At 34.0% G+C, this 20114-nt stretch overlaps 3 protein-coding genes across 3 annotated transcripts; 2 read left to right on the top strand and 1 right to left on the bottom strand.

The window, feature by feature from the left end:
- Positions 1-334: 334 nt before the first annotated feature.
- Positions 335-1224, bottom strand: LOC133287443 (ethylene-responsive transcription factor SHINE 2). Its single transcript, XM_061485062.1, has 2 exons — positions 1117-1224; positions 335-928 (listed from the first exon to the last, which is right to left on the bottom strand). Exons 1-2 carry the CDS (start codon positions 1194-1196, stop codon positions 400-402), a joined length of 609 nt encoding a protein of 202 aa, XP_061341046.1. The 5' UTR covers positions 1197-1224; the 3' UTR covers positions 335-399.
- A 5502-nt stretch (positions 1225-6726) lies between these two features.
- Positions 6727-10643, top strand: LOC133287435 (phospholipase D alpha 1-like). Its single transcript, XM_061485053.1, has 4 exons — positions 6727-6816; positions 7838-7903; positions 8049-9903; positions 10201-10643. The coding sequence occupies exons 1-4, from the start codon at positions 6727-6729 to the stop codon at positions 10641-10643; spliced, it is 2454 nt and encodes an 817-aa protein (XP_061341037.1).
- Positions 10644-16613: 5970 nt separating this feature from the next.
- LOC133287438 (phospholipase D alpha 1-like) lies at positions 16614-19715 on the top strand. Its single transcript, XM_061485055.1, has 4 exons — positions 16614-16709; positions 17078-17161; positions 17309-19169; positions 19267-19715. Exons 1-4 carry the CDS (start codon positions 16614-16616, stop codon positions 19713-19715), a joined length of 2490 nt encoding a protein of 829 aa, XP_061341039.1.
- The last annotated feature ends 399 nt before the right edge of the window (positions 19716-20114 follow it).

Here is a 20114-nt window from a genome sequence, read left to right as displayed (position 1 = left end):
TTTGCCATCATTAGAATTAGATGCCGATATAAAAAAATGGAAAAGAAAGTACTTTACTTACAATTATTGCTTCAATTATTTCTTTTACCTATTAGGCCATGTCTACAGAGTAATTAGGGTATGATATTGATACCTGAGGCTGGTTCTTTTCAAAGCGTTGCTTGTTAATTCTAAAACAATAATTAAAATTGACAGATTAGATACCTTTTTTACTAATTTCAACACGCCCCTCACGCTAATTTGATCCAAGATCTCACGCTTTCCAATCACAATATTGCATAGTGTATTAATTAAGTATCAGAGTGAAGCATTATCACTTATGAGCACATGACAGCTTTTTTTACAAATGACAAAAGTAAATGAAAAAGATAGCAGAAAATGGACATGCTATTTCATGAACTACGACGTTGGAAGGTTCCTTTTTTCTTCCATTTGTGAATCACTTGAAGTTGAACCACAGGGATAGTTCCAATTAAGTAGCTCTTCAATCATCTGCATAGCAACTCTGTCTTCTTCTTCTTCTTCTACCCCATTTACAGCATTATCACCAGCATGCGGTGACTCTGTGGACTCACCCTTTGTCTGTTTCTTACCAAGCTCAACCCTCATGACCCAATTAGAGTCAGAGCGAGGTCCTGCTCCTTTTTGCCACACCCCAATGTGAGAATTGTCAGCATCTAGCCTCAGACAAGTGAGAGATGGAGAAGGGTCTTTGCAGCACTTTCTGAGCTTTGTGCTGAGGAGCTCTGAAAGAGCCTTGGGAGATAAGAAAGAGTCATCACAATTAGGTGTGGCATCTTCAGCTTGATTCTTTGAAGTTGGGAAATTGGTCTTTGCATTCTGACCATTCATCAAAATGGCTGCTTGATCATATGCCCTTGCTGCAGCCTCTGCTGTCTCAAATGTGCCTAGCCACACCCTTCTCTTCCTACATACCAAAAAACCAAAAAAGAGGATCAAATTGAAATGTCCTAAGTCATAATAAGACAAGGGATATGAAATGAAAGAGAGAAAGAGAAAGAGAGTTTATATATAAATGCCTATGATAGTAATGAAAGAAGCAGCATTGTATAAAAAAAAAAAAAAAAATAGAGTTTAGTTAAATGAGTTCATTACAGTAATGGGTGGCGAATTTCTGACACCCAAGAGCCCCACTGGCGCTGCCTGACTCCTCTGAACTTCTTTGCTTGTACCATGATCAAGTGGATACGTGTGGGGGTTAGACAGAGAAAATGAAAAAACAAAAATGAAGTTGCAGAGAATTAATATGGGTTGAGGGTACAATGTGAAATGTGCAAATTTTTTTTATGAGTTTGTGAGTGCTCTTAGGAAATTTATACGAGTTTGTCAGGTAGATTGGACGGAAAGTGGAATTGAAACTGTGGACATGGGAAATGGATCCTTTTTTAATTAATATGTGAAGGAATAGTAATCATATACAATGGAGATATTGTTGAGATATATAGTCCCACATTGATTGGATGTGTAACTAATATGGCATTTACAAGGCTTTGGGCACTCCCACCCTTTGGGTTAGCTTTTGGGGTGGTGACCTCAAGGTTCTTAATATGGTATCAGAGCCTCACCGTTCCCCACTTTAAAAAGTGGAATTAAAATAAAATAAAAAAGCACAAAAAGGTAAATAAAAAATGGGTCTGTGCAATTTCCACGCTTCTAGCCTAAATGGCTCTTGCGTGGGGGGGGCGTGTTGAGATATATAGTCTCACATTGATTGGATGAGCAACTAATGTAGCCTTTACAAGGCTTTTGGCACTCCCACCCCTTGAGCTAGCTTTTGGAGTGGTGACCTCAAGGTTCTTAATAGTAATAATTTTATAATTATATCTTTTGACAGGAAAATATTTTTGCAGTTATTGCAGATAAGTTATCTGTATTTACTTTTAAAATGACATTGTTTTGAGATTAAAATATTATAATTATAAAGACTCTAATAACCTTGAAATAAATTAAAATTATAAAAACATCATAATTTTTGTCCCAAAATAACATCGTATTGAGTTTACTATATATAAGTTATATGTAGTAATTGCACAAAAAACGAATCTATTTTTTTATATTTTTTCTCTCTTGTTTTATTATCATTGATATATATTTGTATGATTATGATTCGAAAATCCACTCCCAATCGACATGCAATAAAAGTTTCACCTGCACAAGTTTGATAAATCCATAGCTTCTTAACAACTGAAATAAATGAGCAGCGGGTAGGGCTCCTTCTGCCCACAAATTTAACAGCATCAAACCGTGCTCCAATTTTCAAAGTTGAAATAAATTTCTCACTTCCATCTGTATCCACATGTTCAAACTTCAAAGTAAGTTCTTTTGCCGTACCAAATGTGAAAAAAAGGTTTGTTTTCAACCCAACTTGAATCAACTATCCTTACTCATTGGTTACATATTTAAGTTGAGATAAGGGTCCAGTAACGTGGAAAAAGATACAAGTTCCTTCTTATCATGTGAATTCAAAATAATGTGAAGAGAATTACACTTTCTTATCATGTGAACTAGCACCCATCATTTTTATCGTATTTTTATTTAAAATATCATTATGTTTAAGGAAAATCCAATTTTCATTGATAAATGAACTTGGAACTTCAACCATTTTCTCATAAATTGCAAGTATTTGAAGAAAATAATATTTTGTTTTTACATGATGATATAAATGTTTGAATTCAATAGCCTATGTAAACAAGTCAGAAGATATAAAGATGGTTAGCTACACCGCTTTTTATTTATTAATTAATCTTCTTTTATGAAATGAAAGAAAGCGAAGAAGAACTACCTCGTAGGGGTTTCGAATTCACATAGTAAAGTAACGAACTTGAAGACCATGTCCTTAACCACTGGGAGCAACTTTACGCGGGCCTTTACTTACTTATGCGTGTGGCTTAAGCCAAAATCTAACCATTTATGGGCCTAATAAAAATTATAGACTGTTGTAATTTATGGAAATTGACTTAGTCATCTTCATTTTATGGCGCTAACGGTATGGTTAAGGAACGAAGGTCGTTGAGGTTTGTTGACTATTTATTTATACAAACCTCGGCCAGTTGTCACTTTGTCATCTGAGCTGTCGGTCCGTCAATTTATTGGTAGGCAAGATTTTAGACTTCCATCAAACGTAATTCAATTGGTGCGGGAAAATTGAAGCATGTTAAGATAAAAATATGTATTTTATCTTTTTTAGTATTATGTTTAAGAGGAAAGATTTAAAGTTTTAATTCTGAATCCGTTTTAAATAAGTTGCCTCACGTGGAGAATGCATATGATTTATCCAACAATAAAAAAAAAAAGATTTTAATCTTCCTTCGATGTTCGGCCATTTTTATTTTTTGTCATCTAATTAAAATATGATTTTTTTTTATCATTTTAAAGAATATAATTGTATCATTTTAAATGAAAATGCATAGTTGTTAACTTTTTTACATTCTTTCCTCTTTACAATGCTCTCTTTATCTTTTTTCCTAATTTTGTGAATATAAACATTGTCATTTCATTTAAAATGATATAAAGTTGTATCTTTTAAAATGATAATTTTTTTTTCTTAAAATATTTATAACTATTATTTATATTTATTTAAAATTTTGAAGACATTTAAAAATATCTTGACATACCCCCCTAGTAATATGAAGTTAATTTCCGTTACTATTGTTGAAATAATTTGATAAGGACGTGAGAGACATAAATAATGCATATGGGCGGCCTGGAAAAATAAACTAGAGTATTTTATTTATTTATTCTAGAAGTGTTTGAAAACAGTAAAATTGGAGAATGCGAAATATTTTTATTTTTTTATAATTACTTTTAAATATTTAAAAGTGTTATGTGTATTCACAAATCTATATTTTTTTATGTTTAAATCTTTAAATCTTTAAATGAATGATAAAAATTTATAATTTTTCTTTTTAAGTATTTTCAAATCATTAAATAAGAAGCTCAATGACAATATTAGAAAAAACATTAGACACAAAAATGAAGTATCACTTTTGTATTAATATCGGTATAAATAACAAAACACTCTAAAATTCTCATAGATGTGATATTATTCATATTTTAAAGGAAAAAACTACTCTTATGTTACATGTGATAATTTTCTCTCCTACTCACCCTTCGATAATTGTGCCATATTTTTCTTTTCTTTTTATTTTTCAAATGGTGGAGCCCACAAATTTATCTCTATGACATGAGATAACTTACCTCCTTTAACATGAGATTAATCAAACCCTATTTGAAAATATTAAAATTAATGGGATATCTTTTTCTCATGTTGCATGAGACAAATTGTTTCATGCAACACAAAAAAATGTAGGACTCACTTTTTTTTTTTTCTCTCTTTTTCTTAACGGGTCTCGCTCACTTTTTTGTGTGTTGCATGAGACAATTTGTCTGATACATCATGAGAAAAAACATTTCCCAAAATGAATACATAGTTACACATTATCAGTTATTCCCCCTTCTATATATATTTTTTTAAATGTTATTATAATTTGCTAAGAAAAGTTATATTTACAAATTTTTTATTTACAAACTCTTATAAACTACACTAAAAATGAAATCAATAATATATGACTGGTCATACTTAATATAATTTGTAAAAAAATATTGTAAACCAATTCTTATCCATAATTTACTACATCTTATTTACCGTACGACCTTTGACCAAGCTCGGCAGACTATTGGCGGCATAGAAGGTCAGGTAAGGATACAATAATTTAATCCAGATATTATTAATAATGAGTGCAGATTCAAATTAAAAAAAATAAAGAAAGTGAACTCAATTTCAATTATAACTAAAAATTCACCCTTATTTTCTTAAGAAAATAATGGTATTATAATATTTCTGTTATCATTAATATTAAAATTTTAATTATTTTAAAGTGAAGAGAAGAGTGCACTTGAAAAAATATATGCAGAGTTATAACTGTTAATTGAAAAATGAACGGTTCGGAATGCTTTCATATATTTTTCAAAATTTTAATCTAATTTTTTGTTGTTGGAAACTTTTTAATCTGAAGTTATTATCAACTTCAAACACTCTTATTTATTATTTATTTTTTAGTTTCTAATTATAATTACCTTCAAATATGTTTCAACTTTTTATTATATAATTATATTTTACTTTGAAAACTCTTTATCATTCGTTTTTTTATTTTAACAGAAAATAAAAAAAAAACAATTTGACAAACATGTAATGCAATAAATAGGCTAATTTAACTTTTAAGTTTTAAATTGAGTTGAGTTAATAACATGCTTGACTGAAATAAAATTTGATGAATTTGATATTGTAAAGAACCAAATCAACCAAAAACCTTAAACTGTTAGGTGAGATTACATTAATGTTTTTATATATCTCAACATCCCCTCACTCGAAAGCTTACTGGGCTTGAAGGGTGGACAATGCACAGGCCCCCCACCTACCTGTGCGAACAAAAAAATTTCACTAGAGAGAAAATGAAGGGCGGTGAGGATTGAACCCGGGACACGAGGCTATGATACCATGTAAAGAACCTTGAGATACACCACCCCAAAAGTTAGCTCAAAGTGTGGGAGTGCCCAAAGCCTTGTAAACTCCATATTAGTTGCTCATACAACCAATATGAGACTATATATCTCAACACGCCCCCTCACACAAGAGCTCATTGGACTCGAAGAGTGGATGATGCAACAGGCCCAGCCTACCTGTGCTAAGAAATTCCACGAGAGAAAGTGGGGGGCGACGAAGTTTGAATCCGGGACACGAGGCTCTGATACCATGTAAAGAACCAAATCAACCCAAAAACTTAAGCTGTTAGGTGAGGCTACATTAATGATTCTATATATCTCAACAAATATTTCTCCCGTAAATAATAAATAATGAGTAAACACCTTCTTTAGTCACTGTCAATATCTACGAAGTCTTTTTTAGTCCCTGGCAATAAAAAAGGACCAAATTGGTCCCTGAAAGTACAAAAAAAGGCCATGTTAGTCCTTATGTCAACTCCCAAATATGTAGAGTGGCCCTTTTCTTGTACTTTCAGGGACCAATTTGGTCCTTTTTTATTGTCAGAGACTGAAAATGACTTCGTAGATATTGTCAGGGACTAAAAAGGGTGTTTACTCATAAATAATTTTATTTCCTGTATACACATGAAAATGAATGAATTTTTCTTTTCATCTTTCTCTTTACTCCTCTTAAGGCCTCATTAACTACGCATGAAATATAGCTATCTTATACTTGTAAGAGAAACATTAACCCCAAATTTAATTAATTGTATATAATTGCATTATTATTTTTAAATAAATAGCCAGTATAATTGTATTATATAATTCAAAAAATAATGGTAACTTGGGTCGTGGACAACCCACCTACCGTGGAAAAACGGGCTACTAAGTCCAATCCAAGTAAGCAAGTGCTCCTTACAAGCCAAGGTGGGAATCAATTCTGGTTTTTGTTATCCAAAGACAATTCTCTTTCTTGAAACAAAATACTCCCTAGATTCTCTCTTCATGTCTCTTTCCATATATATATACATCATTTTCAACTTAAATGTAACCTTTACATTTATTTACTGAAGAAAGAGTTTCCTGCTTTTTCCAGCCATTCCATAACAGTCTCCTACATTTTGTGAAAATTCAATTTTTATTTCACTCACTTTAATTACCCCACATTGTTATGATACGGATCATAGCATAGCAGGGGAGAAATATTAAAGTGTAAAACAAAAAATGCTTCAGCTGCTACACGGGACGCTTAGGGTAACCATAATTGAAGTTGATAGGCTGCAAACTGGATGTAATTTGGATTTCTGCATGAAGGTATCTTCATTATAAACTCTCTCTTGTTTTAATCATTACGGGGAAAATGGGAAAGAAAAGTTAAGGGTGTGTTTGGTTTGTTTATTTTTATTTTCAATTGATATGTTTGTATTAATAATTTAAAAAAATGTCATTTTGTTTCCTATTTTTAAGAATTTATAAAGAAATTAATAAAAATAACAAAATCTTATTTTTATCATTTTTTTTTTCAAAAAATTTAAAGATATAAAATAAAATGAAAACAAAATGATATATTTGTAATTATTGATAAAATATATGAAAAAAAAAGAAAAACCAAATGTACCGTAAATATGTTTAAATTTCATATAATAAAAAGAGATTGGTTATACTTATTAAGTTATATTTATCATCTCTTATTGTCATTTTTATTACTCTCATATTAAATTTAGATTGACATCTCCCACTAACCTCATGATAATAAATTATTGACACATTACTAAAAGAGAAAAAATTTCAAGATAAAAGATCAAAAATTTTAACCTACAATACATTTTTATGGGAAGTGGTGAGAGAAATAAATCCCTTTTTTTCTTTTCTCTCTTTCTTTTCTTTTATAAAAGAAAAGTGCATAACGAAAATGTAAAAAATAAAGTGTAAGAATGACCTTAGTGAAGCACGAATTGCTAAGTTCTAGACAGTAATGGATTCCCCTAAGCTTCATATGTCTCCGTTAAAGTATAGCACAATGTGTAACTTTGAATCTAGTATCAACAGGGCTGTGGAAAACAGTTATGATGTAATGATTGTAGCTAGTTCAATATGGCAGATATGTTCTTTCTGATATATATATATATATATTTTGGTAACATGTTCTTTCTGATCTTTAATTAGGTTGCTTCATGGTTTAAATTTTTTTGGGGATGTATTGGCCTGACAATAATTACCTCTGTATCTCAAATGCTTTATTGCATTACTTTCTTTTCAAGAGAAATTAACATATTTTAAGTTGTTCTCAATCTGTCTTATGTTTCGTTTTCTTCTTAAATTTCTTGGAACAAAGGACACAACACACAAGGGGAAGAGATTTCTAGCCCAAGTCAAGGGCTGTCTGCTATGCCGGCCTGAGGCATGTTAACCAAACTTTCTAACCATTTTTTATAATTTGTTACTATATAGTTCTTTCTCTTTTATAGGCAACATGCTTCATTTTCTATACTTACAATATGTGAAAACTTTTCTTGTAAATCCTAACATGTAAAAACTTGATGAAGATTGTTGGAACGAGACTCTATGCAACAGTTGATTTAGATAAGGCAAGGGTTGGACGGACAAGAATAATTGGAAATCAGCCCTCCAACCCCAAATGGAAGGAGACGTTTGAAATTTATTGTGCCCATCAAATCTCAAACATTGTATTCACTGTCAAAGATGGTAATCCAATTGGGGCAACACTAATTGGAAGAGCTTTTATACCTGTTGAGCAAGTTATCAAGGGCCCCATAAGTAATAGATGGTTTGAGATTTTAGATGAAGAAGATCATCGTCCTATACCAGGTGGCTCTAAGATTCGTGTCAGCGTGAATTTCACTAGTGTTACACAAGATAAAAGATGGTCTGAGGGAATATGGACGCCGTTTGTTGGAGTTCCTAGAACATTTTTCAACCAGAGACAAGGTTGTAGTGTTACTTTATACCAAGATGTCCATGTCCCTCGTAGCTATCTCCCTTGGATTCCAATATCTGGAGGGAGATATTATGAGCCTGGAAGATGTTGGGAGGACATTTTCAATGCCATTATGGAAGCAAAACAATTTATTTACATAACTGGGTGGTCTGTGTATACTGAAATAACCTTGATTAGGGACACAACTGTGTCGAAGTCAATAACACTTGGTGAACTGCTCAAGATGAAAGCTGATGAAGGTGTTAAGGTTCTTATGCTTGTTTGGGATGACAGAACTTCTGTTCCTGAATTTAATAAAGATGGCTTGATGGCAACCCATGATCAGGAAACTGCGGATTACTTTAAAAACACAAATGTGCATTGTGTTTTGTGTCCACGTAACCCTGATGGTGGAAGAAGCATAGTTCAAGGTTTTCAAGTCTCAACCTTGTTTACTCATCACCAGAAGACTATAGTTGTTGACAGCCAAGTTGAAGGATCGAAGAAGAGAAAGGTCATAAGTTTTGTAGGTGGGATTGATCTTTGTGATGGGAGATATGATACTCAAGAACATCCACTGTTTTCAACTCTAAATACATTCCATCATGATGATTTTCATCAGCCAAATTTCACAGGCGCTTCCATTAAGAAAGGTGGTCCAAGAGAACCATGGCATGACATTCACTGCAAGCTAGAAGGACCTGTTGCATGGGATGTGTTGTACAATTTTGAGCAAAGGTGGGAGAAGCAAGTTGGGAAGCAATTACTATTCTCAATTGATCAGCTTGATCAAATGCTGGTCCACCCATCTGAGGCAATGACATCGGAAGAAGATAATAGGGATGCATGGACTGTTCAGTTGTTTAGATCCATTGATGGTGGTGCAGTTTCTGGTTTCCCCCAAGCCCCTAATGAAGTTGCTGAATTAGGCCTTGTTAGTGGGAAAGATAGCATCATTGATAGAAGTATTCAGGATGCTTATGTAAATGCTATTCGACGAGCAAAGAACTTCATCTACATTGAAAATCAATATTTCCTAGGGAGTTCATATGGTTGGAAAGCGTCTGATATCAAAGTTGAGGATATTGGTGCTTTGCATCTTATACCAAAGGAGCTTTCATTGAAGATTGTTAGCAAGATTGAAGCAGGACAGAGGTTTTGTGTCTACATTGTCATCCCAATGTGGCCAGAAGGTATACCTGAGAGTGCTTCTGTTCAGGCAATATTAGATTGGCAAAGGAGGACCATGGAGATGATGTATTCTGACATTGCTGATGCCATACGGAAGAAGGGAATTGAAGCACACCCTCGGGATTATTTGACATTTTTTTGCCTTGGCAAGAGGGAGAGTCGTATAGTAGGAGAATATACTCCTCCAGAGGAACCAGAGCCTGACAGTGACTATAGAAGAGCACAAAATGCAAGGAGGTTCATGATCTATGTTCATTCTAAGATGATGATAGGTAAGAGATCAATTAATCCTATAACTTATATAATAATATCAATATCTTCTTGTCCAAACAAAATTTGTCCATGCTGATTCTCACTGTTTCCTTTCATGCAAATTTGGAATAAAATAATATATTGTCCCACATTTTGATTATACATGTTGGTTATATAATTTGTTCAAACATACATACACGTATACAGTTTGTTTGACATTAAAAGTAAATAGACCTATCTATTTGGCATGATTAGCATTGTTAGTGTCAAGTTGGGCATATAGACTAACATTGGTGGCTTGATTATGGTTCCTTTAGTGGATGATGAATACATAATCATTGGTTCTGCCAACATCAACCAGAGGTCAATGGATGGTGGAAGAGACACAGAGATTGCAATGGGTGCGTTTCAACCGCATCATCTAGCATACCGTGCCCGACAAGGACCAAGAGGTCAGATATATGGGTTCAGGCGAGCATTATGGTACGAACATATTGGGGATCCTCATGATGAAGTGTTCGACGAACCACAAAGTAAGGAATGTGTGAACTTTGTGAATCATCTTGCTGAGGGGAACTGGGAGTTATACGCCAAGGACACATATGATAATGCTCCATTTCACCACCTTTTGCGCTACCCTGTACACGTTGCCTACGATGGAACTATAACAACACTGCCAGGGCTTGAATTTTTTCCTGACACTAAGGCAAAAATTCTTGGCTCAAAATCTGATTACCTTCCTCCAATCCTCACCACCTAGCTAGCACATTGCTCATCAGGGTAATTATCATATACACCTCCATATATAATTCACAACTACCTTAATTTAAGGCTACTGAATATATGTATATCATCTTGAAATTGTGTTCTTTTCTACATGTACAGTCTTGTATGCTGTTAATTACTGTTAATCAAGATGGATATAACAGATTCTACATCTTCTTGATGAATTCTCTTAATATCCATCTTATTTGAAATAGAAAATATTATATAAAGAACGGAAAGATTTTATATTTTTAGAAAGAGATTCCGTTGAGATTGGATTAGTGACACTGACAAGAAATTTGAATAATTACAAGTTTAAATCAATAAGTTACCATTGCAAAAAAAATGAGATTTTTTTCAAATACGATCAGTATTTAATAATTTTTTAAATGATTGAAAAGTTATTAGACTGATTTATTCCAATGATATATATTTAATGCACGGGATCAATACTGTAATCATGTAAATAGAAAGAGGGTTAAACTTCATTTTCACATATTGTGGTTTTGTGATTTATAATTCAAACCTGTGATTTTAATTAGACTTATTGTGCTTAAATAATTTATCATTTAACTCCTTATGATTTCAAATTTTCACTTGGTCCCTTCGTGGTTACAAATTTTTTCACTTACACCTCTTTGGTTTAAAAAATAAAAATTTAAAATAAATTGTCTCTATTTTTAATTTTATATCCTCGTGTAATGCATTTAAGGTTTAAAAAATATTTCAAGTTATGTATTTGAAATTAAAAAAATATTATTTAAGACAAATAAAATATGTATTATCAAAATAAGATATTTACTTTTGATAATGATGTCAAACTAAAAAGTTTTACAATAAATTTTATTGGAACTCTCTCTCTCTCTCTATATATATTTATATTGGAACATAATCTTTTGATAATGATGTCAAACTAAAAAGTTTTACAATAAATTTTAACTGTTAATTTCCGTCAATCTAACGGTAATAATTTATTGAGAATTTTTAAGAATTAATAATTAATTAATAAGTGTTACTTAATAAATTATAACTCCTAAATTCACGTAAATCAACGGTTAAAATTTGATGTCAAATTTTTTAATTCGACACTGGTGTCAAAAAAATCCTGCCATATATATATATATATATATATATATATATATATATATATATATAGGGACAGGATATTCTTACACCGGTGTAAGAGTTAGAAGTCTTACACTCAATCTTGACCATTGATCCACTTGTATCCAATGGCTCATATTACTAAAAAATTAGAGCCCTTAGATATAAGTGAGACCAGTGGACAAGATTGAGAGTGTAACTTACATTTGTGTAAAATGATCCTGACCCATATAGGGACAGGATATTCTTACACCAGTGTAAGAGTTAGAAGTCTTACACTCAATCTTGACCATTGATCCACTTGTATCCAATGACTGATATTACTAAAAAATTAGAGCCCTTAGATATAAGTTGTAACACCCTGTTCTAGAACCGGTTTGTTAACATCGCATTATGATGTTAAGCGCAGTTATAATCACATTGGGTCAATTAGAAATTCGAGTAAATTTTTCTTTTCAAACAAGTCGAATTTCAAATAACCAATTGCGTGACCATAACCATATTACTTTGCAGAATAATTAAACTAAGCTTAACATCATATTCTCATTTTATTAGACCACACGTCGTTAAATGTCTACATCTCTTTTGTTATCAATTAATTCTATACTACCTTTATAGTTCTCACCTCCTATTATGTTATAGATCTCCTTGTTAGCTTCGAGTGGGTTCAAACCGCGCTCAAATCGGAGATCTGTAGTTCAAGTTGTTCTAATTTTTTTTTTTTTTGATAACAAGTTGTTCTAATTTTACTAAACTATGTTCATGCTGTTTTCGGGATGAGCGTTTTAGCGCCCAACTTGAGCGTTTTAGCGCCCAAAGGCAGAAAGTTTAGCCTTCTACAGGTCTCCAGAGCGTTTTAGCGCCCAAGGACAGAAAGTTTAGCCTTCTGCGGGTCTCCATAACGTGTTAGCGCCCAACTTGAGCGTTTTAGCGCCCAAGGGCAGAAAATTTAGCCTTCTGCAGGTCTCCAGAACGTGTTAGCGCCCAACTTGAGCGTTTTAGCGCCCAAGGGCAGAAACTGGGCAAAACATGCCCTCTCCTGTTTTCATATGACTTCATGGGATATTTCCTCCCACTTTCACCACTTTCTTAACACCTAATAGACATTATACAACTTCAATACATGATTCTTTCAAGGTACTCATTTATCATAGAAACATGCATACCCTTTCATCATATACATATACCCAACAATTACAACATTACATCATTGCAATATGTCTTAATTACAAATCATGAGACTTAGCTATAAAACACTATGATCAACCCCTTAGCTCTCATCAACAAAAGAGGTACCAAAAGAGATGAGCATAGGCTAAGTCCATCAAAATAGAAGATGACATACATATAGCAATTGGCTTTCAAATGCAAATCCTATACATGGTACTGCTACATGTCATGTATAATCCAAAAGAATGCAACATCTTCATGCATCCGGAGGCTCCTGCAGCATCTTTACCTGAAAGGGGGTCCCCACAACACGGGGTGAGATATACGAATATATCACAATAAACCAGGGGTCCTTGGAGCATCTCTCCACCCCATAGTTCAATCATAGTGTAATAGCAATAACAATAATAATGCAAATACATATCCATGCAGTGTGTAAACAACATCTCCAGGAGAAATCCCTCGAGCTCTCAAGCTGTCTTAAGGATACTCAGATGCAAATAGTCCTACTGGCCAACTAAACTACCAAGTATGATTTACGCATCGTCATGCAACATACCAACATAGGGAAACACCATTCTATGCCACACCAAAGCATACACATACGTATAACAAAGCATTAAACTATTTCATTGCATTTATATACACTATCACAACCACTACCCAACCATGGCTTGGTGGAACAATCAAGGGAATTACACCCAAGGTCCGAAGGCTTACCTCAAAGCTTCAGTTCAACCTTTGTTCACCAACAAGTTTTGCCACCAATTACAATAATCACTTTTACAAACAACCACCTACACAAGGTGTAATGCAATCAACATATTGCATTCAAGAATATCTTATAATCATCAACCAAACTATCCAATTCGTACCACAACAAAAGCATGGACTTACCTATTCCAATGAGCTAATCAAGCTCCATAGCTTGCTCCAATGGTTGGTCACTCAAGATTGGTCCAAATGCCTCAATCCTAGACATAACATGGACACCATCAATATTCAACCAAACCAAACCATTGATTTCTAATGCATGAAAGTCCAACATCAAGCACTAAACCTTGCAATTTTCAAAGCATAACCAATGACTAACTAAGCTCATTTTCACCGATTAAATGTCATTACTAACATTTTTCATAACATTCACCAAGTCTCAATCCTCCTAAAACATAGCCAATCTATCAACATTTTCATAAAACCCTAAACACTATTCATCATCTTCCCCAATCATGCAATTTCCATGAAAATAAGGTTCAAGGAGTAGAATCTTACCACCAATGGTTACACAATCAAGGAGTGATGGTTCCTCAAGCTTCCAAGGAGCCAAATGCTCCCCAAACCCCTTCAACCTTCAAAGGGTCAGATTTTTGAGAGAGAAAATCTCACAACACAAAGATCCCCACAACAAACCTAGCTTGGATTCAAGAAGAGAGAAGGATTTGGAGTGGTTTAGGCTTTTGAATGGATGATTTTGGTCAAGGTTTGCAACATCTAGGGTTTTCCCCTCACCTTTCTCTCTTCTCCCTCTCTTCTCCTTCTTCTCTTCCCTTCCTTTCTTTCTTCTTCTGTCGATGGGAATGGGAGGGACAATGGGTCTTTTTTTTTGTTTTTAAATCACTTAACATTAGTTAAGTTGTTTTGAACGGGTATCAGCTCATCTATCTATTTAACTCCATTAATTACCAAACTTTACCCAAAAGTCTGGAATATTTTTCTAGGAATATTTTCACATTTATTTTTATATTTTGGGTACTTTTGCCTACACCCATTTATACTCCTTAATTTTCACTGAGTACATTTTTTACCTCAAAAGTGATCCTAATTGATTTAATTAGGCACTATACTTAATTTTACTCACTAATACATGCTTAATTATTTAATCACATTTAATTTACTAATTAATTAGGCTAGGGCTATTATATAAGTGGGACCAGTGGACAAGATTGAGAATGTAACTTACATTGGTGTAAAATGATTTAAGAGATAGGATCCTTTGACACCGGTGTCAAACTTTAAAATTTAACACCAAATACTAGCCGTTGATTTTCGCCAATCAACGGTTATCATGTATTGGAAATTAATAAGTTTGATTGGCATAAATTATAACCGTTGATTAGTGAAAATCAACAGTTAAGATTTTATGTCAAATTTCAAAGTTTGATACCAATGTCAAAAGATCCTATAGCATGATTTAATTAGTGATCTGCTACCAAAAAAAAAAAAGATTAGTGATCAAATCGTACTGATCATTTATTGGGAAATTTTTAATATACATAGGGTCTACCAAATTTTCTGTGCTCTTTTTTTTTTTTGGTAAAAAAAATACTCTTAAACTCCTCTCTTTTCTTGTATTTTCCTCTCAATTCTTTTTATTTTCCTTTTTTGACCGAGAGCACCGTACTCCAGGACCATAAAAGAATCGCTCCATTTATTGACAGATTATCCGAACTGGGATCGTGTGTCAACACTACGAAAAATAAGAAAGCTAAGAGCAAGAGCATGTCATGATAGAGTTTACAAGAACCTTTATACTAACTTCATAATTTTGCTATCTTTGTATTTTTTTTCTTTCTTCATGGTAATGGTTTAGTTTACATGAATTTGTGTATAAAAAATAAGGAAAATACTACTCTCATTTTACATAAGATAGTTATATTATTTTCTCTCACTTCGAAAACTGCACCCTTTCTTTATTCTTTTTCTTTTTTACTTTTTAATGGTGGGCCCCACTTAAACTCTCTTTATAGCATGAGAGAACTACTCTCATGTAACATAAGAATAAGACTAATATTTTCCAAAAAAATAATTTAAAAATAAAGTTTTTTTTGTGAGTTTTGTCTCTACAAATAAAGTTTTTTCTATACACACTCAAAAAAAAAAAAATGACAAAAAGTTGGGGTTTGGAAAATGGGAGACAAACCGTGTTCTCCATAGAAGGTAAAAATTAAAATTAGCCATCGTGAATTATTATTTGGCACTCCCCACGTAAAAGGAAGCGTAATGAAAAGCCTAGGGTAGAAAACGGGCTCCAAATCGTAACAAGGAGTGCCAATCCTTGAAATAATTATAACAATTAATAATAATTCTAGGCCTAGCTTATATTCTGCAAGACATGCATCTGCATCACTTCCTTCATAGTTAACTTATTCAGAAAGTTGAAACTGAGTTTATAGGAAGTCCACTAGTAAAATATCTCTTCCTTGAAATTAAAGGAGGGAACTGATTCGAACTTGAGAAAGTACAAAAGTTCTCTTCAAACTTTTATTATGTTTATACAACATATCTCTTGCTTGAGAATTAAGACAAAATATGTTTGTAGAAATCTCTTGCTTGAGAGTTTAGAAAGAATATGCATCAGATTCTGCCTCTCAATGCCCATCTCCATTATCCGTTGATAAATGTACCAATTCAAGCCACTGCCTTCATCGTAACTACAGTACCTTCATCAACATTTTACCCTCCTTAAGCTCCATTTCCATGTAAGCACATTTACTTCATGAAAATTTCCCATTTGCACCATCACGTGTAATTGATTCTAGTCATTCCATAAAATCTGCTTCATGCATGTGTAATGTGTTGTCTGAACTGAAAACTATATATCTTTTTCGCTACTCGCATCCCCTCTTGGTTTATATATAACACTTTTTTTCTTTCACAGCACAGAGAGGGAGAAACATAAAGTATAAACGTAATGTTGTATTTGCTTCACGGGAGGCTCGATGTGACTATATACGAGGTAAATGCACTACAAACTCTTAATCGGTGCAGTTTCAACCTCTGCAGCAAGGTACCTTAATCGAAAAACTCTTGTCTCTCCTGTTTTAATCTTTAATTAACATCATTAAGAGCTAAAAATATAGACGTTACTTGCACCCATAAAAGAAAAAAAAAAATTTCCATCGATTGGTTCAACTTATTTCCCATTTGATTTTAAGTAGATGGACTAGAAGCTTCTCTAGCAGGAGGTTTTGTCTTGTTAACGTGCATAACTGTATGATATTTATTACAATCCTTTTTCTGAAGAATTTGTCATCAGACATATGAACTATTCCTGTATGTGTCAAATCTGAACTGCACTATAGTCTAGAGAAAAAAACTAATCCGAACTCTTATTCTGTTTTCTGTTCATTTCTGCTTTCAAATTTTGTAAACAAGGGTACAAGTACTAGAAGAGCGGGGAAGAAATTTCTTTCCCAACTCAAGAGTCATTTGTTGCGCCTATTCCAATGCCAGCCCGAGGTACCTTGATTCTTGACATGTCTCTCTTTTGCTTAAAGCTAATAGAAAATTTATTTAACTTCCTTATTTAACATACTTCAGTTTCTCTACGTAAATGTAAAATTTCCTTCTGAGTTCTAATTCTTAACATGTAAAAACGATATGCAGGTTATTGGGATGAATCTCTATGCAACGGTTGATTTAGATAAGGCAAGGGTTGGTCGGACTAGAATGTTAGAAGAAGGATCCTCCAACCCAAAGTGGAACGAGACCTTTCACATATACTGTGCACATTTGATCTCCCATATTATATTCACTGTGAAACAAGATGACCCTATTGGAGCAACTCTAATAGGAAGAGCTTATGTCCCCGTTGAACAAGTTATGAACGGGAACATAGTGAATACATGGGTCCAGATACTAGATGAGGATCATCGTCCCATACCAGGTGACTCTAAAATCCATGTTCAAATGCAATTCTCTGATGTTAAGAATGACATAAACTGGTCTCGAGGAATAATGATTCCACGGTTTCAAGGAGTTCCCCACACCTTCTTCGGTCAAAAAAATGGTTGCAAAGTTACTTTGTACCAAGATGCTCATGTTCCAGATGGTTCTTTGCCTCGGATCCCAATATATGGAGGAAAACATTATGAGCCTAGGAGATGCTGGGAGGATATTTACAATGCCATTATGGATGCTAAGTACTTGATTTACATAACTGGATGGTCTGTGTATACTGAAATAACATTGATTAGGGACCAAAGTTCAGAAAGAAGAATCACCCTTGGGGAGCTGCTCAAGAAAAAAGCAGATGAAGGTGTTACTGTTCTTATGCTTGTTTGGGATGACAGAACTTCTGTTCCTGAACTGAAGAAAGATGGCTTGATGGCAACCCATGATCAGGAAACTGCAGATTACTTTAGAAACACAAATGTGCATTGTGCTTTGTGCCCACGTAATCCGGATGATGGAAGAAGCATAATTCAGGGTTTTGAAATTTCAACCATGTTCACTCATCACCAAAAGACTATAGTTGTTGACGCTCAAGTTGCTAATGCTATTGGAAGATGGCAGAGGAGAACAGTCGCATGTTTTATAGGTGGGATTGATCTGTGTGATGGGAGATATGATACACAGGAACATCCATTGTTTTCAACTCTGAATACAGTCCATCATGATGATTTCCATCAGCCAAATTTCCCAGGTGCTTCCATTAAGAAAGGTGGTCCAAGAGAGCCATGGCATGACATTCACTGCAAGCTAGAAGGACCTGTTGCATGGGATGTGATGTACAATTTTGAGCAAAGGTGGGAGAAGCAAGTTGGGAAGCAATTACTACTCCCTTCAAGCATGATTGATGACACTCTTGTCCCTCCTTCCACTGTAGCAACAACAAATGAAAACGAGGCTTGGAATGTTCAGTTGTTCAGATCCATTGATGGTGGTGCAGCTTCTGGCTTCCCCCAAGACCCAGAGGAAGCTGCTGAAAGAGGCCTTGTTAGTGGGAAAGATAACATCATCGACAGAAGCATTCAGGATGCTTATATAAATGCTATTCGCCGAGCAAAGAACTTCATCTACATTGAAAATCAGTATTTCCTAGGGAGTTCATATGGTTGGCAAGCATCTGATATTAAAGTTGAAGATATTGGTGCTTTGCATCTTATACCAAAGGAACTTTCATTGAAGATTGTTAGCAAGATTGAAGCAGGACAAAGGTTTTCTGTCTACATTGTCATCCCAATGTGGCCAGAAGGTATACCTGAGAGTGCTTCTGTTCAAGCAATATTAGATTGGCAAAGAAGGACAATGGAGATGATGTATTCTGATATAGCTGAAGCCATAAGGAGAAAGGGAATTAGAGCTCACCCAAGGGATTACTTGACTTTTTTCTGCCTTGGAAATCGTGAGGGTAAGAAAGATAAAGAATATACTCCTACTGAGGCACCAGAGCCTGACAGTGATTATAGTAGAGCACAAAAGTCCAGGAGATTCATGATCTATGTTCATGCCAAGATGATGATAGGTAAGGGACTCTTTGATCTTCTTGTTTGATTCTTTTTTTCCTTTCATATGTATGTGGTCATGAATTAATAAATTCTTGTGACTTTTGCTTCCTTCAGTTGATGATGAATACATTATCATTGGTTCTGCTAACATAAACCAGAGATCAATGGATGGTGCAAGGGACAGTGAGATTGCAATGGGTGCATTCCAACAACGTCATATAACATCAAACGGGACACCCAGAGGACAGATATATGGATTCAGACGTGCATTATGGTATGAGCACATTGGAAATATTAATGATAACGAAGCAAGCATCTTTGACAGTCCAGAAAGCGTGGAGTGCATCAACCTTGTGAATCGTTTTGCTGATACCAACTGGGACTTATACTCAAAGGAAACATTTGATGAATCTAAACCATTTCACCACCTCATGAGCTACCCCATAAAAGTAACCAACAATGGAGCCATAACAACCCTTCCAGGGCTTGAATATTTTCCTGACACCAAGGCTCGGATTACGGGTTCCAAATCAGATTACCTTCCTCCAATTCTCACCACCTAGCCATTATTGTGCTTATCTGATTAATTACCCCCAACTTAGCATGAGACAATGTTTAAAAAGTCAACCATGTAATTACTTGTTGGGAGAAGGGTGGAGAGAAATTGAATGTATATATATCTACATATATAATTACTATAATCATTTAATAGTAAATGTAATGTCTTTTCTTTAAATAAGAATCTTTGAGACCATGTTTGCAAGTTGCAACTTTACCTATAAGCTCCTGTTTTTCTAGTTTCTCCAAGGCCATTTTCTTTATTGTATGCTTTCGTTGTCCTCCTCATGCTAACTTTCAATATACATATTTTAGAGAGAATGAACAAAGTAGCATAAATTTTTAAAAAAAAATAGTATAATTTGAAAAGAAAATTATCAATATAATATAGTTTGAAACTATTT

This window comes from Gastrolobium bilobum, unplaced genomic scaffold, assembly GCF_033153095.1.
Source record: "Gastrolobium bilobum isolate Gb01-03AN ecotype WA unplaced genomic scaffold, APGP_CSIRO_Gbil_v1 utg647, whole genome shotgun sequence".
Taxonomy (NCBI): Eukaryota; Viridiplantae; Streptophyta; class Magnoliopsida; order Fabales; family Fabaceae; genus Gastrolobium; species Gastrolobium bilobum.
The sequence above is the reverse complement of the archived record's forward strand: the minus strand, read 5'-3'. Positions and strand labels throughout refer to the sequence as shown.